The 22,267-nt window shown below is 35.7% G+C and overlaps 5 protein-coding genes across 6 annotated transcripts; 3 read left to right on the top strand and 2 right to left on the bottom strand.

Moving 5' to 3' along the window:
- Positions 1-489: 489 nt before the first annotated feature.
- Positions 490-1,807, top strand: LOC111206728. The gene is made up of 2 exons (XM_022703995.2): positions 490-610; positions 879-1,807. The coding sequence occupies exon 2, from the start codon at positions 881-883 to the stop codon at positions 1,676-1,678; it is 798 nt and encodes a 265-aa protein (XP_022559716.1). The 5' UTR covers positions 490-610; positions 879-880; the 3' UTR covers positions 1,679-1,807.
- Positions 499-9,305, top strand: LOC111204698. The gene is made up of 2 exons (XM_022699979.2): positions 499-610; positions 8,436-9,305. Exon 2 carries the CDS (start codon positions 8,438-8,440, stop codon positions 9,131-9,133), a length of 696 nt encoding a protein of 231 aa, XP_022555700.1. The 5' UTR covers positions 499-610; positions 8,436-8,437; the 3' UTR covers positions 9,134-9,305.
- A 2,660-nt stretch (positions 9,306-11,965) lies between these two features.
- On the bottom strand, positions 11,966-13,040 carry LOC111206941 (glutathione S-transferase T3-like). The gene is made up of 3 exons (XM_022704424.1): positions 12,315-13,040; positions 12,051-12,158; positions 11,966-11,977 (listed from the first exon to the last, which is right to left on the bottom strand). Exons 1-3 carry the CDS (start codon positions 13,038-13,040, stop codon positions 11,966-11,968), a joined length of 846 nt encoding a protein of 281 aa, XP_022560145.1.
- A 1,966-nt stretch (positions 13,041-15,006) lies between these two features.
- LOC111207118 (fructose-bisphosphate aldolase 2, chloroplastic) lies at positions 15,007-17,282 on the top strand. The gene is made up of 6 exons (XM_022704777.2): positions 15,007-15,454; positions 15,539-15,808; positions 15,901-16,010; positions 16,272-16,362; positions 16,451-16,720; positions 16,829-17,282. Exons 1-6 carry the CDS (start codon positions 15,278-15,280, stop codon positions 17,105-17,107), a joined length of 1,197 nt encoding a protein of 398 aa, XP_022560498.1. The 5' UTR covers positions 15,007-15,277; the 3' UTR covers positions 17,108-17,282.
- A 2,090-nt stretch (positions 17,283-19,372) lies between these two features.
- Positions 19,373-21,374, bottom strand: LOC106404604 (B-box zinc finger protein 19). Of its 2 annotated transcripts, none has more exons than XM_013845309.3 (6): positions 20,972-21,374; positions 20,245-20,341; positions 20,037-20,152; positions 19,802-19,963; positions 19,631-19,709; positions 19,373-19,547 (listed from the first exon to the last, which is right to left on the bottom strand). In XM_013845309.3, the coding sequence occupies exons 1-5, from the start codon at positions 21,062-21,064 to the stop codon at positions 19,635-19,637; spliced, it is 543 nt and encodes a 180-aa protein (XP_013700763.1). In that variant the 5' UTR covers positions 21,065-21,374; the 3' UTR covers positions 19,373-19,547; positions 19,631-19,634. The 2 variants fall into 2 exon arrangements, with proteins under 2 accessions (XP_013700763.1, XP_013700764.1); XM_013845310.3 differs by lacking the exon at positions 20,972-21,374 and adding an exon at positions 20,464-20,919.
- Between the last annotated feature and the right edge of the window lie 893 nt (positions 21,375-22,267).

Below are 22,267 nucleotides of genomic sequence, written 5' to 3'. Positions count from 1 at the left end.
AGGAAGATGGTGTTTTACGGATGGTTCCTGGAAAGAAAATGATATTTTTTCTGGCCAAGGATGGTATAGTACTCTAGAGGGATTTGCGGGTTTGATGGGTGCAAGGAATGTTCGGGCGTCACTTTCTCCCCTTCATGCAGAAATGGAAGCCTTGTTATGGGCAATGGAATGTATGAAAAACTTACGACAATTTCAGGTTACGTTTGCAACGGATTGTTCTCAATTGGTGAAGATGGTTTCAACACCAGAGGAATGGCCAGCATTTGCAAGTTATTTGGAGGATATAAACAGCTTGAAAGAGAGTTTTTCCCACGCAGAGATTATCTATGTACCAAGAACGCATAACAAGAAGGCGGATAGCTTAGCCCGTAGCGCTAGGAAGGAAACGTCTTTTGTAGTTCACATGGATCAAGATCTCCCAGTTTGGTTCACAGAGTCTATATGAGTCTGTAAAGTTGATGACAAAAAAAAAAAAAAAAAAAAATCAAATACGGCGTCGCTCTCCCAACAATTCATCTTCTCTTCGGTCGACTTCGACTCCTTAATTTCGGAGCGAGGTTTCTTCTTCCTTCAGAACTAGGGTTTTCTGGGATTCTCGAATCGATAAAAGGTCAGTCATTTCAGTACTTTTTGGATTGCAGTCGCTGAATTGGATATTCTCAGTATAATTTTCGTCTTATTACTTACTTAGTTAACATTTATCGACCTTTGATCTTGATCCGATGCGTCTGATTTTCGATTTTGAGAAATTACGCATTTCACTTTGGTTAGTGAACTAAGCAAAGAACTGTGTATGTGATTGCTTTCTGTAATCAATCACTGGTTCAGTCTCTATTGTGTTGCGTCTTAAAAGTGATGTTGATGTGCTTTTTTTGTAGCCATGTCTGAACGACAAGACACAGGAGATGTTTCTCTTTCCGTCAAACACGAGGAAGAGGTTTCGCCTGAATCTTTAGCTTGGGCTGATTCCTGCATCATCAGCTTCCCTGGTGATTCCGACAACAATGACTGGGGAACGTTTAGAGATGCTTTAACAGAAATCATTGATATCCATCCACAGATCTTTGTTCCTTCATCTACAGAAACAACAACAGGTGTTCGGTCTCGAGACGAGGTTATGACCGAAGCCGAGTCAGTTCAGATACCACAAGCTGCTGACAGTTCTTCGAGTGAACAAGTCAGCGAGATTGTCTCTTTTCTCACATTTGAATCAGACCCGTCGAAGAACTCTTTGCCAGATCATTACTTTCCGGCAGAGAACAGAACAACCAATGGACCAGTGGACAATCACACAAGATGTATTGAAAGTATAGAAGAGGATGGTTCTATGAGCAACGGAGAGGCGAATCAAGAACCAGTGTCAGAAACGCCCCAAGTCGTCAAGGATTATTTCATGAGCAGCAGTTACGTTGAAGACGACAACGCTGACGAAGTTGATGCTTTGGAGGATCCGGGTAACCTTACTCCACAAGAGATCTTCAAGGTGTGGGATCTTAAGATCGTGGGAGAGGATGATGATGAGGAAGATGGGTTGGGGCTTCAAGTGAAGAAAGCACTCGATGAGTTTTCCACGGTCCAGCCACCCAATGATGATGATCATGTTGTTGTGGAGAAGAGTTATATCGATGATCTGATAGCTGGGATAACGGATCTGTCTCTCACGGAAACATTTGAGTGAAGAAAAGATGAATTCAAGTGTATTTTGTTAATTTGACATCAGTAACTCTCTTTTGTTTTAATTTTTCTACTTGACCAACAAAACCTTCTAGACGATTCGGAGGGTTCTCTAAATCGGTTGTTTCCACGTCCAATTTGGCCACCTGTTGTGTGCAATGGTGACGATGAGATTGCACTCTCTCTCGACCGTTAATTAAGACTTCACAATCTCTTAAAATCTCTGTACTTAAACCTCAGCCTTAAGAAAACTCAGGGATTCACGTCCTCACAAAGACCCTCAGAATGTAACTTTCATACGCATCTTTGGCTCTAAATTCTAAAAGTGATTTTAAATTGAATTTTCTTGTCTTCACTCGTCAATGAAGAACTACTAGCGTCTATAAATCTTTAAAGTGATTACGAACACTGATGAAAAATGTTCGTCATAAACTTGCAACATATGACACACATATAAACCCCAAATGACCAAATGATGGTTTGGAGAAATAGTTTTTCTGCTGTTTAACAATTTTGAGATATTGGTGAGGTGGTAGTGACAAAATAAGTTTTTGCCAATTCAGTAACCAATATAATGGAAGAAACTAATGGTCGGGACCTGAAATTTATCCATCATCCACATGATCAAATCAAACAGATTATGTAACTATATCTATACTATTAAAACATAATCATTACTAGGATTATGCCCTTAATTTTTTAAACTTATTTACAATGTAATACCCCTGTTTTTAAACCTTTTTAAAAGAAAATTGGCCAAAATAAATCCAGCCAAAATCATTGCTTTTACGGTTTGGGAAAAAAAAATCAAAATATTTCCTCTTATTTTGTAGGAAGGAAATCTGTCATCAGTTAATATGATACCAAAATATGGAAAACTATAATAAAATAGGACCCAAATATGCTATTATGGACCGATTGTTCCAAAGGCCTAATTGATGTCTGAATAATCATCATTACTTTCAACTTTTGCAAACAGAGATTTTTTTGTAAAACAATTAAGTCAATGTAACAATCACTTTGAACTAGAAAAGTATTTTAATTTCGGATTAAATAATATCTTCTATGCATATCAATACTATTAAATCAGGATCATGACCAATTAATTGAATTTTAGTCCAACAATAACTATTTTATACATATTTTATAACCATTTTTTTGATTCCAAATTAATAGAAACCAACTTCTTCCTAGCGTACTAAAAAAACTCTCAACAACCTTTTAATATTAAAATCAATTTTGTAACAACTACAACTGAATAATCATATTATATTCACTATTCATATTATATACTTATAAATATAATTCCAATTTAAATAACAAAATCAAATTATATAAGTAAATTTTAAAAATTGCATCAAAAAGTTTTAAAGCATAAAAATGATTTTAATACAAAATGGGTTATAAGTTAAATATTTTATTTTAATCTATTATATTAAAACAACATCAACATCTATTGACATAAGTGTGGTACAATTATTAAAACATCTTATTAATCATATAATAAATATATTATACAAATAAAAACACAAATATTAATAAAACATAAATATAAAAATTAAATTTCTAAAAAAAATATAAAACAAAAAATATACCCATTGAGAATCTAGTATACTATTAAAACATAATCTTTATTAGGATTTTGTCCTTAATTTTTAAATTTATTTACAATGTAATGCCACTGTTTTTTTAAACCTTTTTAAAAAAATGGCCAAAATAAATCCAGCCCAAATCATTGCTTTTACGGTTTGGAAAAAAAAAATCAAAATATTTACTCTTATTTTTTTTTTTTTTTGAACTTAGTTTCCTCTTATTTTGTAGGAAAGAAATATGTCATCAGTTAATATGATACCAAAATATGGAAATGTATAATAAAATAAGACCCAGTATGCTATTATTATGGACCGATTGTTTCAAAGACCTAACTTATGTCTGAATAATCATCATTGCTTCCAACCGTTGCAAACAAAGAATTTTTTGGAAAACAATTAAGTCAGTGTAACAATCACTTTGATACATCTATACTATTAAATCAATGTTTTTGTGTTCTATTTTATATATATTATTTTATGATTTAGTTGAAATATCTTTTGTTAACAACATTTGTTATTATTTTTTAACATTTTTAAAGTAATATAAAGCTTTAAAATGTAAAATTTAGAGTTTTAAAATGTTTTATTTTAATTATTAATAGTTTTATTTAAGTTGTTTTGTAAAATTTTAGATATATATGACAAATATTCAACTAAAGTTGATGGAATTGGGTATATCATGTCATTTTCAGATCCTAAATACCTGAACTCGACCGGATCCGATATGGATCCGAACAATTACGGATATTTTATGGGTATTTTAATTATAGACCTGAACTGACCCGAACCCGAGAAGAACCGACCCGAACCAGAAACCGAAAATTTCTAAGTACCTATTGGGTCTAAATATTTAGGACCCGAAAAGACCTTGACTCGAAAAGAACCGGTCCGAACCCGATCCGAAGATCCGAACGTAGGCCTAGGCCTAGTTGATGTCTGAATAATCATCATTGCTTCCAACTGTTGCAGACAGATTTTTTGTAAAACAATTAAGTCAACGTAACAATCACTTTAAACTAGAAAAGTATTAGACTTTCGGATGAAATAATATATATTAACTTCTATACAAAATTGAATATTGTACAATTTTCTCAGGATATGTACCTTTTTTTTTAGTGTCCTTGGGTCAAAATAGTATATAGTTTTTTGGTTAAGACATAAAAATTATTTTTAAAGAGAAAACATAAATTTGTTGTTATTTAAATATAAATAGAAATATTAAAAACAAAGAGAAGAACTATATGAATATTTTTCACAAAAAAGTGTTAGCTCAATTTAATTTTAATGCTTTTAGCATTATGAAAAATAATTTTTTAAAAAAATATATATGCAAACAAATCTGTATCATTTTAAATCAGCTAAACATTTATAAATATTTTTAAAACATAAACAATCAACAAAACCATAATTATAGTATTAGATAATAAATTTTATCTATTTCACATCATCAAAAGTTTTGGTTTCAGATAAGAGAATGTCTAATGTTTTTTTTTATCCGGAGATTTGATTGGATTGTTACTAGCCGAACGCACGGAGCGTGCTTTAGAAGAAGCAAATCTGTTAAAACACTTCTTATAATTAATAATTTTTTTTACTATAATTGGATTTTAAAAAAAAAAATCTTGCACTTACGAATTAAAATCTAGTTTTAGTTAAAGCAAAATGAATAATAAAAAGAAAAGAATATAGCTATATATTTATCTTTTCCCATGTACTTGCGTGTTTTCATCGATTATTGTGTTTAGAAATGAAGATAAAAATATGAGCTAACCCTTAAAATAAAACATAAGCAAAATAATAGAGTTTTAAAGTAAAACAATAGCAAAATAATGGATTAAATAAGTAACTTTTTGTCAGGTAAAAAAAGTAGAAAACTTGTATGTGAACTGTAAAACTGAAATATTTGGAAAAAGATAAAAAAGCGAAAAAAATATAATTAAGTTTATTAGAGGATAAAGGCCAAAGGAAAAAGATATGCCACGGGGAAGCATGTGCAAATAAGAATGAACGAGAGCTTCTCGTCTTTGAAGTTAAGGGGAGAGAGGCCCACAAAAAGGGAAAAACTGGTTGCAGAAAAACCAGAATAATGATAGCTGTTGGTTGGTTTTTTACACTGTTTGCGGGTTTTACTGGCGGCGGTCCGCGATTGATTGGTTTTTATTTTTTTTATTTTTATTTTTTTATTCAAACAAAAAAAATTAAAAAAAAAATTAAAAAACTCATTTGGGTTTCAGCGTTAATCATGGTCTAAGAACATCAGCATCAGAGAGAGATCACATGCGTTTCTTTACAATAATAAAATAATAGCAATTAATTTTATAATTATTTTAACTTATTTTTTGACAACCTAGCCAATAAATGAGTTAGAGCATGTCCGATGGTTAGAGTCCATGATGAGTTCTAATGATTAATTTAATAGCTAATTTAGTAATTTGTGAAGTTTAGAACCCTTGCTAATGTAATTAAATTTGACATGGTCTAATGGGAAAACCTCTCAAAAATTCTTAAAAAATAAACTTTTTATTTTATTTTAGAAGTTAAATGATTGGATTTCATAAAATTTAAACAAATATGACATAAAAACATATTAAAAATAGAAATACAAATATATAATTAAAAATTTGAAACAAACATGAAAGAAAATCACAAACAAAAATTAAAACAAATATGACATAAAAACATACTAAAAATACAAATACAAATCATAAACGAGAAAAAACCAATTAGTTGTAATCTTGATTTGTACACAAGTTAACACCAAGACTTTCGCGTTATCAATTAATGCTTGAAATGCAAGAATATGCATCAAAACCAAATCTCTACATCAATGTTATTACACTACTTTCCTCTGAAACCACTGAGCTTTAAAAACTATACTAATTGCTAATTTCAAACGCATGAATATCAGTTTATGGTATTGTACGTGGCAAGACCAAAGTCATTCTCTCAACCTCCATTCATGGCAAGACCAAAGTCATCATCGTCCATCAACCGAGAAGCAAAGACATTGTGCGTGGAAGTTGCGAAATCACCATCCAGATCTTGGCCATCTCTCAACCTCTCTATCTTCTCCACAGCATCCCTCATCTCCATCCTCCTTTCTTCATCCTCTTCGCAACAGCTCAACCCGATCTTCACCCGTTTTCTCCTCCTTCACCATGTTACTAGCTCACCCAAGTCACAAGGCTCATGTTAGCATCGTACCCTTGCCTTAGATAATTCTCAGGGAACCTTCCCGTTAAAAGCTCCGAGGTCAAAACCCCGAGGCACCAAACGTCTGTCTTCTTCTTTATTTGTCCCTTTAAGCTGTACTCTGGCTATTTATAACGATCATTAGGTTATGAGACTGCTCTGAGTTCATCACCGGTCTCAGCGCGTAGTCTGTCAAGAGAGGCTCAAATGATTCGTCAAGTACGACATTAGATGACTTGAGATGACCGTGAGGGATGGTCAGTGTTGGTAGCTCCTTGAACAAGTAACCTAAACCCTTAGAACATGATTATCGGTGGTGGGAGGAGGATTCTTACGCGTGGGCCCCACCACATTTTTGCAAAAACCGTGATTCAAAGTCGCCAAATAAGAAACGTTTCACAGTAGTTTGTTGTACTGTTTGTGGGCCCCACAGACACGTGTCGGTCCGCGATTGGTTCATTTTTAATTTTTAATTTTTTTTTTTAAATCAAAAAAAAAAAATAATAAGAACTCAAAAACGTTTTTACCGATAATCATGCTCTTAGCCACTCCTTGTATAATCTTTAGCCTTGTTGGCCAATCCAGTAGAAACCATCAATCTGTACATTATCAGCATAATCCTGAACATGAATCAATGTTGTTCCAAGCCAATGCATTAATTGTTAAGTAGTGACAAAGTATGAGTCTAAATTAGATTTATGGGAAAGAGATTAGGAAGTAGATTACCTGTAATTGATAGGAGCAGGACCTTGAGAAGAGAAGCTTCTGGTGGTAATGGGAGAATCAAGGCGGATACGAAATCCAAATGATTACATCTGTATCTGTAGAAATGTTTTGTACTGCTGTAGTTAGAGTACCTTTAAGAAAAAACTTTTGAACTTTGCAACACTCTCTTTTTCAGTTTTGTTTAATTTATTAATTTTTATGGGAAGAGACTCACGTTAAAAGAGACCAATGAGTTTGCCCTAAGAGTCTGACTAAATAGCATAATTAGAATAACAAAAAGTAGAGTAAAAATATTTACTCCCAAAGAGCCAATCAGGGATGAAAAAGGTAAACAATATTTCCTCCCATTTGCGCTGGAAAATGGAATTTTTCTTTTGTATTTTTTATATCTTTCACCTTTTTGTTACTCTAGATAAAAGAGAGTAAATCAGAATTACACCATAAACAATTAATTCTTTTCACTTATTTTTTTATATTTACTCCAAATTATTCCAATTATATTACCAGTCACACCCTAAATTTTCAATAGACACATGAATAAAATCGAAAATATATAATATTTAAATCTTGTTAGACATGCTTGCTGACCGCGATTTATATAATATTTTTTATTTTATTAGTTATATAATTACCTACTGTAATTTAATAAAAATATAGTATTGAATAATAAAGATTTAATAAATAGTATATTTTTTTACAATTTTGTTTAATTTATATAACTGAAATATATTAAACAATCATATTAACAAAATATAACAAATTATATTTTTGTATATTTAGAATTTCTGAAAATGGAAACAAATTACTAAAACTGTTAAAGTAGGAGATTAAAATATTTGTGATCAGTGGTTTAAAACGTACCAACTTAGAACTCAAAACGGCTTCTATCTTCTCTTCATCCGGTCGGGAGACACCGAGATTTCAAAGCGAGGTTTCTTCTTCCTCCCTTCAAAACTAGGGTTTTTTTTCTGGGATTCTCGAATCGATAAAAAGTCGTCAGCAAAGTTACTTATTGGATTTCAGTCCCTGAATTGGATGTAGTACTCAGTATAATTTACGTCTTATTACTTGCGTAGTTGACATTAATAAACCGTTGATCTTGAGAAACTACGCATTTCCCTTTGGTTAGTGAACAAAGCAAAGAACTGTGTATGTTATTGCTTTCTGTAATCAATCACCGATTCAGTTCATATCGATGTAACCCACTCTATTGTGTTGTGTCTTAAAAGTGATGTCGATGTGCTTTTGTAGCCATGTCTGAACGACAAGACACAGGAGATGTTTCTCTTTCCGTCAAACACGAGGAAGAAGATGTTTCACCTGAATCTTTAGCTTGGGCTGATTCCTGCATCATCAGCTTCCCTGACGATTCCGACAACTATGACTGGGGAACGTTTAGAGATGCTTTAACAGAAATCATTGATATCCATCCACAGATCTTTGTTCCTTCATCTACAGAAACAACAACAGGTGTTCGGTCTCGAGACGAGGTTATGACTGAAGCCGAGTCAGTTCAGATACCACAAGCTGCTGACAGGAGTGAACAAGTCAGCGAGATTGTCTCTTTGCTAAACTTTGAATCAGACCCGTGGAAGAACTCTTTGCCAGATCATTACTTTCCGGCAGAGAACAGAACAACCAATGGACCAGTGGACAAGCATACCACAGGTAATGAAAGTATAGAAGAGGATGGTTCTGTGAGCAATGTAGAAGCAGATGAAGAACCAGAGTCAGAAACGCCTCAAGTCGTCAAGGATGATTTCATGAGCAGCAGTTACGTTGAAGACAACAAAGCTGACGAAGTTGATGTTTTGGAGGATCTGGGTAATCTTACTCCACAAGAGATTTTCAAGGTGTGGGATCTTAAGATCGTGGGAGAGGATGATGATGAGGAAGATGGGTTGGGACTACAAGTGAAGAAAGCATTCGATGAGTTTTCCACGGTCTAGCCACCAAATGATGATGACCATGTTGTTGTGGAGAAGAGTTATATCGATGATCTGATAGCTGGGATAACGGATCTGTCTCTCACGGAAACGTTTGAGTGAAGAAAAGATTAATTCAAGTGTATTTTGTTAATTTGACAACAGTAAGACAGTAATTCTCTTTTTGTTTTACATCTCTACTTGACCAACAGAACCTTCTAGACAATATGGAAGGTTCTCTAAATGGTCGATTTGGTTGCTTCCACGACCCACTTGGCCACCTGTTGTGTGCAATGGTGAGGATGAGATTACACTCTCTCGACCGTTGATGTAAGACTTTACAATCTCCTAAAATCTCTGTACTTAAACCTTAGCCTTAAGAAAACTCAGGGATTCACGTCCTCACATATTCTCTCAGAACGTAACTTTCAAACGCATCTTTGGCTCTAAATTCTAAAAGGGGTTTTAAAATGAATTTTCTTGTATTCACTCGTCATTGAAGAACTACTTGCGTCTTTAAATCTTTAAAATGATTACTGTCCTCATGATTCGTGCTTCCCTTATCAAATCACCATTTTGTAAGCTTATAAGAGCATCCGCATCAATGAACCCCCTTTTGGGGTTCATAGGATTTTTTTAATATTTTTTTATGGGACCATGAATAGTGATGAACTTCTATCGTTTGTGTTTCTGCATTAGTGAACCTGAAGAAGAGGTTCATAAGAATAAAATAATATTTTTTTTTAAATATTTGAAAACTTTTTATTCAATACATTAAGAATATTCAAATACATTAAGAATATTAATGAACATAGAAAGATTATTCATCTACATTACCAAACTTTTTCCATACATTTTCAACTAAATCCGCTTTCAAAAGATGATGTTTTTCTGAATCCCGAACTTCATTGCGAACGCCTAACATATTACCTATATTAAAACTTGTTCTCGTTTTCACCTTGGAACTTCTGCTTGACTCTCCTGACTCGAACTCAGATGTATCAATTTGGGTATATCCGTCTCGTTCGTTCTCTACTATCATATTGTGCAATATGACACAACTTCTCATAATCCATCCTATCTTTTCCTTGTCCCATAGTAGAGCTGGATTTTTAACTATTGCGAACCTTGATTGCAATACTCCAAAAGCCCGTTCGACATCCTTTCTGGTGGATTCTTGACGTTCGGCAAATAGCTCTGCTTTAGGACCTTGAGGGAGTGGGATGGATTGGATAAATGTTGACCAATTTGGATAAATCCCGTCAGTAAGGTAGTAGGCCATACGATAAGTGTGGTTGTTGACCTTGAACTTCACTTTTGGTGCTCGACCTTGTAAAATATCATCAAAAACTGGTGACCGATCAAGAACATTGATATCGTTGAGGGTACCTGGTAATCCGAAAAATGCGTGCCATATCCAAAGATCTTGTGATGCAACAGCTTCTAAGACAATTGTCGGCTTTCCTGAACCACGTGTGTACTGACCTTTCCAAGCTGTTGGGCAGTTTTTCCACTCCCAGTGCATACAGTCGATGCTGCCAATCATCCCTGGGAACCCCCGTACCTCTCCAATATCGAGTAATCGTTGAAGATCATCCTCATTAGGTCTTCGTAAATACTCCTGTCCAAACAATTGTATTATCCCAGTAGTGAAATTTTCCAAACATAAACGTGCCGTACTTTCACCAAGTCGGAGATATTCGTCATATGTATCTCCCGATTGACCGTATGCCAGCATACGTATAGCTGCCGTACACTTTTGAAGTGCAGATAGCCCGAACCTTCCGTGAGCATTTTTTCTTTGCTGAAAGTATGGCACTTCAGTACTTAGGCGATCGACAATGCGAAGGAACAATGACTTGTTCATTCGAAAACGCCGCCTAAACATTTCCGATGGGTATGTGGGATTTTCGTTGAAATAGTCGGTCAATAGTTGATTGTGTCCGCGTTTCCGATTTCTTTCGATATAAGCTCGTCTCTTCGGGTTGTTAGCTTGACCATCAACTACTGAGTCGATGAAATTATCAACAACTTTGTCGACCATTTCTTCTAAATACTCATCTACTTCATCACTTGATGAGGAAGACATTGTTGAAGCAATTTACTTCCTATAAAAGGCAAAAGGGATTTATAAAAAACTAATAAAAATATAACTATCTTATAAGTACATTACATTTATTTCCTTGTCTATATCGTTTTTTGTGTTGTCTTTTATCATTTTTTTTAAATTTAAAAATATTAATTTAAATTTCCATTACTTAATTTTTTTATAAACTTATAAAAATATAACTTATAAAAACATAACATTTTTTCCTTGTCTATATGGTATGTAGTGTTGTCTTTTATCATATTTTTTTAAATTTAAAAATATTAATTTAAATTTCCATTACTTAATTTTTTTATAAACTTATAAAAATATAACTTATAAAAACATTACTAACCTCTACGGATTGAGAATTAATTTCTTTTGGTTGAATTCAAGGAACAACGCAAGTGTGGAGAATCAATGCAAGTGGTGATGGTTGAGGAGTGTATGAAGGTGTGGTGATAGTTGAGAAGAATCGTGGTGATAGTTGCGAGGAATCGTGGTGATGGTTGAGAAAAATCGTGGTGATGGTTGAGAAGTGAATGAAAGGGTGGTGATAGTTGAGAGGAATCAATGCAAGAGTGAAGAATCAATGCTAGAGTGGTGATAGTTGAGATGAAACAACAATTAATATATAGAGAAGTGAAAGAGTTGTTGCACAAACAGAAGTGAGAAACATAGATTATATAAAAAGACATATTTTACATGTTGATCGGGTACATACACCCGTGAGTACAAAATAGAACCCGTGGGTACATACACCCGTGAGTTCAAAACACAACCTGTGGGTACATACACCCATTAAAGCCGATGAAGTTAAAAGAAGTGTAGAAAGATTCAAAATTCTACACTCACCCGTGAATCAAACAGAGAACCCGTGACCTGATACCAAAAGAAGCCGAGACCTACTAACAACACGTCCACACGCACGCATCCACCTACCGCAACCCGTGACCTGCAAACCTGCAACCCAAAGCATATTCAGAAAATATCAAATGCAATCAAGTTCATATCAAGCATTATCCAACTAAAAAATTAACTTAAAAATTCATATCAAATGCAATTAACCAACTGACCCTATCAAAGCATTTCAGAAATGAGTTTATTTTTAAGAGACACTTCTTGTGGAGAAAGTGTAGCTTCAGTTTTTGCTAGCAAGCGATCAAGGATTTTCTGTTTGGATATAGTATTTTTCGCAGCTAATATGCTCTCTATCTGATCAAAAGCTGCTTCATTCGTGTGCTTCTTGCGTTTGGCTGCTTTGCTAGCCTTAACGCCAGGAGGCCTAACATCTTGGTCCGCAGGAACCTCCTCCGCCGGTTCCTTCCTTTTCTCTTTTGCACCATCTTTCGAGAATGAGTGTGATCTCCATTTTTGATCAAACCTAAGCTCCCTCCAACAATGTTCCATACTGAACTTGACAAGATAGTCGTTAAAGAAGATGTCATGGGCAGCCTTCATGACATCATTCTCATTTTGCCCACTCGCTTGCTCCTTCAGCGCGGCTTCATGGCTTCCAACAAACTTGCAGACCTGCTCATTAACCCTTCCCCACCTCTGCTTACATTGACTCCACTCCCTAGGAATGGAGCCAATGAGCAGAGGACTAGCATTGACATACTCCTCTATGCGCTTCCAAAACGTGCCTGCCTTCTGCTCGTTACTCACGATTGGATCCTTGCTGGTGTTCAACCAAGCACTGATCAAGACAACGTCTTCTTTGGTTGTCCACTTTCGCTTTGACGCCGGTTTAGGAACCTCAGAACACCCTAAGTCTATTGTTTGACTGCTCTGAGAGACTAGTAGGTTAACCAACCCGGGAGAGTTAAAGTTAAAAGGATCCATTTAGATTTTAGATAAATGGGTTTAAACTTTGGTTTGTGTTTTCAGAAGAAGATTGCCTATGATTTTATACTAGTTTTGACTTTGAAAGGACAAAAAATTAAAGTGGGTCTAACCACCAAACATTGATTAAAGTTTTTAAAACTACAACTACTACACAGACAGTATTCAATAAACATCAAATCAGTTCTAATTCAACTCTACCTAGCAGTCGAATTGATTACGCAACCAACCAAAACACAAGTACACGGGGTTAACACTCAACCATTCATCAACATTCATTTCAAATTCAACTCAACCTAGTACACATAGTTCAGTTCAAATTCAACTCTAGCTAGCACTCGAATTGATTAAGATTGAGTGTTACCTTTTTTTTCAGTCGAAGCATAGCTTCTCCAAGTCCACGACCTGCACTGAGAGGTTATAAACCTGCCCAGTGAGGTTATCAACCTCCCCATTGAGGGCTTTAACCTCTGCCTGGACATGTAAAAAACAATCACAATTTGTTAGTCCGTTAATAAAAAAATAAGGAAAATATTACAAATTTTAAACAAAAAAATGCAAGTCACATTACCTCCAGCCTCTCAATCTGATTATTGACCTCCGGGACCCAGTTGATCACCAACTCAACCTCCTCCAGACGCTTTGTGAGACGTTCGATATGCTCTTGGACACCAATCACCCAAGGCTGACGGTAATGAAACCCATCAGCCTTGTTAACCACAAAAACACATGTGAGAATCTCGTTAGAAACTCAATTAAATGGAAATAATTTAATTGAGAAGAAGCGCTTACCTTGTAGTTTTTGCAGGTGAAGAACCGCTTCCCAGGAAGAGTGTCGTAGTCGTCCTTCCCCCGAACATCGTCAATGATTCTCCCTCCGCAGGGGCACCTCGTCGGAATCCCGTATTCTGAATCTGCCACGTATCCTTGCATGTTGATCAACTCCGTCTGCCTCTTTGTCTCTCTTCTCTCTTCTGCGGGATCCATCTGTACCAGAAAAAGCAAATATTAGAACACAATAAACGGTAGAGCGTAACCAGAAACTCGATTTGGAACCCTAAGTAGAAACCCCCAAATCAATTTCAAATCCTCGAGAAACGAACCCTAAATGGAACCCGCATGACGATAATTAACCCTAAATGGAAACCCCCATATCGATTTTGAACCCTACATCAAAACCCCCAAATCGATTTTCAATTAACCGATAACGCTTTCGACCCCAAAAAGATTCAATGAAACCGTAAAAGTAGTCGATACTCACCTGAGATCGTTTACGAGAGACTCCGACGTCGATTCGATCGAGAAATTCTCTGGCTGTCGCGTCGCACGAGAAATCGCCTCCCATAGAGAGAAACCCTAGCTTTCGAAAAAAGATGAGAAAATAAATCCTCTCACGTGTAACCCTATTTTTCTCGCTTTCGACGCGATAACACGCGGCCAATGCCTGTTCGACGCGTGGCTTGAACCCGTATCATACGGGCTCACTCCAACGAGACGGATCACCGAATTAAACCCATTAAAACTTTTCTTTTTATTTTTCGGCCCTATAAACTCCAGCCCATGAACTCCTTTTAATCCGCTAATGCGGCTGCTCTAAGCTGTTGCCACTAGTTTTAGCTGAAAATGATGCGTTTGTTTTTTTGACCTCAACATCATGACAACATGTATTAGTACAAGAGACATAATTCAAGTAAAAAAGAGTAATAAGTGAACTATTATGGTCCACGGTGCTACATATTAATTTCAGAGGCTTTTATACATCTTTGTAAATGGTAATATGTTTTTTTTTTTTGAAAAATCATTTTTGTAATAGCTTTTTTTTTGAGTAAAGAGTAATATGCTTCTTTTTTGTAATATCATTTTTGTACATGCTATTACACATTTTTTTTCCTGTATAAGAAAAGTAGCAAAAAAACAAGCAAACGAGGGCATAAAAAGAGCATATAATGATTCCTTTGCATGGACAAAAAAGAAAGAAAAAGAAAAAACGAGTGTGCATTCTTGAAATGTGAGAGTAGTACTTACAAGATTACCATCCACGTGGCAAAGTGTAATTGGCAAGGTCACAAGAACCTCAAATAGCTGATCTGATGAGTAATATAAATCCAAAAGAGGGAGAGTGAGGTTGTGCTCCTCCTCAGAGATAAGGTAGTGTGTGTCATCATAAGCTAATCTACTGTGCGTCTCTCAAACAAACGAAAGGCAGAGAGAAGAGAAAGAGATAACATTAACAAAAAATGGCATCAACCTCACTCCTCAAGGCATCTCCAGTGCTGGACAAATCTGAGTGGGTCAAGGGCCAAAGCGTTCTCTTCCGTCAGCCTTCTTCCGCATCCGTCGTACTACCTAACCGTGCCACATCTCTCACCGTCCGTGCCGCTTCTTCCTACGCCGATGAGCTTGTCAAGACAGCGGTTAGTACTCCCACTCATATCTTATTTTCCACGAGTCTTAAATAATTATCTGCATGATTCTTATTAGTTTGGTGTTGTGAGCAGAAAACAATTGCATCTCCGGGACGTGGAATCTTGGCGATGGACGAGTCGAACGCGACTTGCGGGAAGCGTTTGGACTCGATAGGGCTAGAGAACACTGAGGCAAACCGTCAAGCGTACAGGACTTTGCTTGTCTCTGCACCAGGTCTCGGACAGTACATCTCCGGGGCAATCTTGTTCGAGGAGACTCTCTATCAGTCCACCACCGAAGGCAAGAAAATGGTCGACGTCCTCGTCGAGCAAAACATCGTCCCCGGTATCAAAGTTGACAAGGTATAACTAAATGTACGCTAGTAGATTAGATCATTCACCAAACATGGTGCTTGGTTAGAGGAATCTAAACGAGTTGTATATATGGAACCTAGGGTTTGGTGCCACTTGTTGGCTCTAACAATGAGTCATGGTGTCAAGGACTCGATGGTCTATCCTCTCGCACTGCTGCTTACTACCAACAGGGTGCTCGTTTCGCTAAATGGTACTCTCTCCATGAAAATCGTAGTTTTAGAGTTTTCGTTCATTTTAAGAAAAAATTTTACAATGCCAAAAATAACTCTATCTTAATACATAATTTAAAAAAGGTTATTATATGTAGTAATCGTCCTAATTAATATGGACAAAACAGAAAGAAAGAAAATAACTATAAAGTTGCATTGAAAACACAAAACTATATACTTGAACTACATGTTTCCTCTTGGGGCGATGGTTTTAGTGATTTTTGTGTTGATGATTGATTTAGGCGTACTGTCGTGAGCATTCCCAACGGCCCGTCTGCACTCGCTGTGAAAGAAGCTGCTTGGGGCCTTGCTCGCTACGCTGCCATTTCACAGGTATAATACATTGCTTTTCCTTCAAGAAACAGGTGAAATCGGATTCTTTTAAACTATTTCACACGCGGATTGTGTTTTATTTTTACAGGACAGTGGATTGGTCCCAATTGTGGAGCCAGAGATCTTGTTGGACGGAGAACACGACATTGACAGGACTTACGAAGTTGCTGAGAAGGTTTGGGCTGAGGTTTTCTTTTACCTTGCTCAGAACAATGTCATGTTTGAAGGTATCCTCCTGAAGCCGAGCATGGTGACTCCCGGAGCCGAGTCTAAAGACAGAGCTACTCCTGAACAAGTTGCCGCCTACACCCTTAAGCTCCTCCGCAACAGAATCCCTCCTGCCGTCCCCGGAATCATGGCAAGCTCTATTCTATAAGAAAATGAGTTTTGTTTTTAATGAGGAAAACCTAGATCTTGTTTTCTTGTAGTGGAAGTAAAGTTGTTTGTGTTTACTTTTTTTGTGCAGTTCTTGTCCGGAGGACAGTCTGAGTTGGAGGCAACGTTGAACCTCAACGCGATGAACCAGGCACCAAACCCATGGCACGTGTCCTTCTCCTACGCACGTGCTCTCCAGAACACTTGTCTGAAAACATGGGGAGGCAGAGCTGAGAACGTGAACGCTGCTCAGACCACTCTCTTGGCTCGTGCCAAGGCCAACTCGTTGGCTCAGCTTGGAAAATACACCGGAGAAGGCGAGTCTGAAGAGGCTAAGGAGGGTATGTTCGTCAAAGGCTACACCTATTGAAGACAACAATGTTGAAGAAGAGATCATGATGCTGTGAAAGGAGACGAAGCAAATGTCTTGTTGCATTTGTTGAGTTTGGTTGTTATTATCATGTCCAATCATTTACTTTCTCTACTAAATTTGCATTAGCTACTCCTTTTTAATAAGCTTTAATATATTGAAGTTATCTATCTTATCTTGATCTATTTTATTCTTGAAAAGTATTCTGTAGAAATAGTTTCCGTTACCTTTCACCTCTCCATATGAATACAGACACTATGCATTGCGATATTTTCATTATACTTGTCACACATTTCTAAAATGTTACCATGGTTGCTTACATAATCGTTTTGGTTTGTATTTTACCATATCGAATTATTCATCTTCTCTACTTAATTTGCATTACCTACTTCTTTTTATATATTGAAGTTATCTATCTAATCTTGATGTGTTTTATTCTTGACATTATTATGTAAAAAAGGTCGCCGTAACCTATCTATCACCTCTCCATATGAATATATACACTATACATTGCGATATTTTTCATTATAGGCCATGTTAGTTTCTCCGTCCGGACGAAGATGTGAGTTTTGTTCGTTTAGGCACTAAAAATGAAATTCATATAGATGGATCATCCGGATGACTTTCGGGAATTTAAGCTTAATTTTAAAGTCCATTCAGCTGAACCAATTTGGACCATTTAGATGGAGATGATTCATTCAATATGGTATAATGTATTATGCCCCCGATGCAATTCACAAATTACAAATCTAAACATAATATCATTTTGTCACACACGAAAACTGAAAAAACCACAAAAACGCATTTTCCCGCGAAAACCTAAAAACGAAATTTTCAGGCCAAAACCCTAAAACCGCATTTCCGAACAAAATCGCAAAAACGTGTTTTCCCACCAAAATTGAAAAACGTGTTTTCCCGCAAAAAATCGCAAAAACGTGTTTTCATGCTAAAATCACAAAAACTCTTTTTTCACGACAAAACCCCAAAACGCATTTTCCGCCAAAACACAAAAACATGTTTTCCAGCCAAAACCACAAAACGTGTTTTCCCGCCATAACGTATAACGTGATTTCCCGCCAAAACCGAAAATGCGTTTTCTCATCAAAATGCATTTCCCGCCAAAACTGCAAAACGCGTTTTCTCGTGAAAACCGCAAAACGTGTTTTCCCTCGAAAACACATTTTTCACGAAAACCGCAAAAACGTGTTTTCCCGCCAAAACGCATTTTCCCGCAAAAACGTGTTTTCCCGCCAAAACGCATTTTCCCGCAAAAATGTATTTTCTCGCCAAAAAGCATTTTCCGCGAAACCCGAAAAAAGATGTTTTCATGCCAAAACTACAAAAACGTGTTTTCACGCCAAAACCGCAAAAACATGTTTTCCCGCCAAAACCGTAAAACGTGGTTTCCCGCCAAAACCGTAAAATGTGGTTTCTCGCCAAAACCAAAAATTGTTGTTTTCCTACCAAAACCGAAAAATCTTGTTTTCCCGCCAAAATCGAAAATCTCGTTTTCCCGCCAAAACTTGTTTTCACACCAAAACCACAAAACATGTTCTCGCCGAAACCGAAAATTGTATTTTTCCGCCAAAACCAAAAAAAATCTCGTTTTCCCGCCAAAACCGAGAAATCTCGTTTTCCCGCTTAAACCGAAAAATCTCGTTTTCCCGCCAAAACCGCAAAATGTGTTTTCCCGCCAAAAACATATTTTTCCACCAAAACCGCAAAAACCGAAAATTGTATTTTCCCACCAAAATCGAAAAATCACGTTTTCCCGTCAAAATCGAAAAATCTTGTTTTCCCGTTGAAACAAAAAAATCTTGCTTTCCGCCAAAACCGAAGTTACAGTCGGTTTATTATTAATACTCTTTTTAGTTTGAAACTCTAAAGTTTTTTTTCAAATACATGTTTATCATTTTTTTTGTTTATTAGAAGTTATTATTATAGTAAAGTTTTAACATATGATTAAATCAGCACAAGAGTATTTTGGTAATTTGTTTACTAAACTCATTTAGTGGAAATGAAAATAAAGAAACAAATATAAGATCCATTTAGATGATTCATCTAGATGAGCTATCCGGATAGAGAAACAAACACTTATAAAAATCTGAATGGATCATCTGGATAGATCATACAAATGAATCATTTGGATGGAGACGAAAGATACCGAAACGAACGGCCCCATACTCGTCATAAATTTCTAATATGTTGCCATGGTTTCTTACATAATCGATTTGGCTTATATTTTTCCTAATTGGTCTAATATAGTATTCCAAAATAGTTTTAATAATAAGAAAAATGAAAATAAATAAGTTACTGAGAAATTTCAGATTATATTAGCTTTTACATTCATGTGAGCCCTTTCCTTTAAACTAAGATAATTCACAAACAAGACAAGCCTTTCTTCTTTCTTCAACAACAAAGCTTCCCATACACCGAAACTCTGCAACAATCATGGAATCAAACAAAGAAATGGAAAACAAAACATAAAATCTTTTTACCATCTTTCTTAAAATTCACTCTTACCTTATCACTTCTCAGACTCTCGTTTAAAGGGTCCAACACCTGCAGGCTCGTGATTGTTCGTGTTATTTACATCGATACCCTGGTCACTCATTTAAGAAATAAAACATATTGAGAAGATAATTTTTTAAAAAAGAATTTATCTATAGATAGATTAGAGAAAGATAAAAGTACTTGGTTATTTGATGATGGTTCATGTACTCTCTGCGGGTTAGCATTTAGATCAATCATTTCATCGTCAGTCTTGCCATTAGCTTCACCGTTTGCACTTGCAGAGACTCTTTGGTTTTGCATATTGTCTCTAGCGTTGTTTTGTTTAGGCCTGTCCCCTGGAAACTACAAAGAAGAAGGACAAACAAAATGACTAAAAATGATAGTGAGAGAAGCAAAAAAAGAGTTGAATACAAACCTCTATCCTCTGTCTGAGCAAAAGAAACCGCCCGTGCGTTCGCTTGCCACCAACATGTACTACCATGTCACATTGCAGACAAAGCGAACTACCGTCTATCTCACAGTAAAAGAAGGCTGCCGAGAAGAACCAAGAAAGAATGAGACCTATGCAAAAACACTTGAAACATGGTTGTGGAAAGTTTTAAAGCAAAGTAAATCACATATACCAGGTGCATTTTCGCATATATCGCAGCAAGGGGCATTGCTTGGTTCGGCTAAACCTACACGTACATGCCGACTAGCTAGCTTATTGCACATATGTACCTGAAAAACATATTACAGTGTTTGGAATCAAGACAATCTATTTTGATCAAAAATAAAATCTACTCAGAGCTATTGCAATAAAAAAAACAGCTAATGACTCGAGAAGGACTGTAAAATGTTACCCTTATTAAGAGTCACCTAACTGATGTAAGGACAAAGAGCTATATTCTTTCTCCACAAGCTATGCTAAATAGTAAATACATACTTTGGGGACAAAACCCTTCCCTGCCAATATACATCACATAGTAGAATCATTGAGACCCCAGCAGCAAATACTTTAAATCTCATGTAATCAGACATGAATTCATCTTAATGAGAAAGCAATACAAAAGATTTAAACTTTTTTCAGGTTTTCATAATCCATTCTTCTTTAGAAAGCAATCTAGTTAAAAGTCCAAGGACCAAATCTCACAATCCTTCATAACAAAGTTGTCTACTTTCTTCGCTCGTTGATAAAAGTCTTAATATATACAAGGAAAGGAGAAACACAAGATCTCGAGATCAGCTGACATGATCCCATGCATATAGATTAATAGATAACAAAGACTCCATCTTTCAGAACCCATCATAGAGCACTATCAATACACACAAGACACAAAAACTTTTTTTAAAAAGAAGAGAATTACTTACTTTTTCATCGCAGGGGCGGCAAAGGGCAGCTTCATCGGCGGCGCAGAAGACGATAGCGGCTGCGTTCTCGCATGCATCGCACAAAATCCGCATCTTTAAGCTCCAACAGTCGTTTTCTCGCTCTACAATGAATCACACCTTCAATACAGACTACAGAGCACAGGTTACGATTGATAGAGATGAAGTGGTCTGATTAGTTAATGAAGAAGCAGATTAAGGGATGGGATAAGGATAACACGTTGGTATCAAGCAAGGAAGGAGGAAGAAGAAGAAGAAGAAGATTTGTCAAAAAAAAAAAGGGAAGAAGAAGAAGATGGAGGAGGAGAAAAGAAAGAAACTTATACGAATATTTTATCCCTCCTTTTATAACCTTTCTACGATGGAGGAGAAAGAAACCAGAAGAGACAGAACCAAATCCCACGCGCCATGAATATCAACTGTTTATTACTTACTGCTTTTAGTAATTTGTCAAATTTTCTTGAAGTACAAAAATTATAGAAATAGTAATCGCCTAACAAGAGTGTAATAATCTCTATTATTAAAAGAGAAGTATACATTAAAAAATACCTCTAAGTTTTTTAACTTATTTACATTTCCATGTCACTGGGAATTAAATTAAACTATCTATTTTAATATTTGTTTTTTCCAGTTAAATTAATGAGTTTTTTTTAATCAAATTTAAATTTAATGTCATTAAATAAACCTACCTATTTTAATGCTTGTCTTTTCCAGTTAAATCAATGAGTTTTCCTTAATCAAATTTAAACTTAATGTCATTAAATGAACCTAAAAATATATCATATTTAACGTAGCTTATTACGTACGAGTACGGCCCAATAATGAACTTGAATTTTATTTTTACGAAAACGTGAATCACTTGACTTATGTAATATTTAAAATTTATTAACTACAATATAACAAATGCATATAACCTACCTATACTTTAGTTTGAAATGATCATGTTCAAGTTTTATATAGTCAACTTACATCATGCATCGATCGATGTACAATATTCAAACCACCTATAGTTTTCGTTTTCTTCATAGGATTTATCAACCAACCAATCATCCCATTGGTTTTCTAATCTTTATAAAAAACAAATCAATAAATACAAACTCAAAATCCAATATCTTCTATTAATCAAAATATAATATCTTCAATGTCGTATCTTTAATGTACCTATTAAATATAGAAATTGTAACCATAATTACACTAATTATAAGAATAGATTTGATTCCAACCAATTGATCTATTACTTCGGTAATTGATTTGCTTGCAGAAGAGGAAACAATAAAT

The sequence above is a fragment of the Brassica napus genome, chromosome C3 (genome assembly GCF_020379485.1).
Source record: "Brassica napus cultivar Da-Ae chromosome C3, Da-Ae, whole genome shotgun sequence".
Lineage (NCBI taxonomy): Eukaryota > Viridiplantae > Streptophyta > Magnoliopsida > Brassicales > Brassicaceae > Brassica > Brassica napus.
Note: the sequence above shows the minus strand (reverse complement) of the source record. Positions and strands in the feature narration are given on the sequence as shown.

Excerpts from the sequence above, each read along its gene's own strand:
- LOC111207118 (XM_022704777.2), top strand. The coding sequence starts at position 15,278 with ATGGCATCAACCTCACTCCTCAAGGCATCTCCAGTGCTGGACAAATCT. Across the intron at positions 15,809-15,900 it reads CCGGTATCAAAGTTGACAAG|GGTTTGGTGCCACTTGTTGG; the intron begins GTATAACTAAAT and ends TATGGAACCTAG. Across the intron at positions 16,721-16,828 it reads CTGCCGTCCCCGGAATCATG|TTCTTGTCCGGAGGACAGTC; the intron begins GCAAGCTCTATT and ends TTTTTTGTGCAG.
- LOC111204698 (XM_022699979.2), top strand. The coding sequence starts at position 8,438 with ATGTCTGAACGACAAGACACAGGAGATGTTTCTCTTTCCGTCAAACAC.
- LOC111206728 (XM_022703995.2), top strand. The coding sequence starts at position 881 with ATGTCTGAACGACAAGACACAGGAGATGTTTCTCTTTCCGTCAAACAC.
- LOC111206941 (XM_022704424.1), bottom strand. The coding sequence starts at position 13,040 with ATGGATCCTTTTAACTTTAACTCTCCCGGGTTGGTTAACCTACTAGTC. Across the intron at positions 12,159-12,314 it reads CTACACTTTCTCCACAAGAA|GTTTGCAGGTCACGGGTTGC; the intron begins GTGTCTCTTAAA and ends TTTGGGTTGCAG.
- LOC106404604 (XM_013845309.3), bottom strand. The coding sequence starts at position 21,064 with ATGCGGATTTTGTGCGATGCATGCGAGAACGCAGCCGCTATCGTCTTC. Across the intron at positions 20,342-20,971 it reads GCCGCCCCTGCGATGAAAAA|GTACATATGTGCAATAAGCT; the intron begins GTAAGTAATTCT and ends TATGTTTTTCAG. Across the intron at positions 19,964-20,036 it reads TGCTCAGACAGAGGATAGAG|TTTCCAGGGGACAGGCCTAA; the intron begins GTTTGTATTCAA and ends TCTTCTTTGTAG.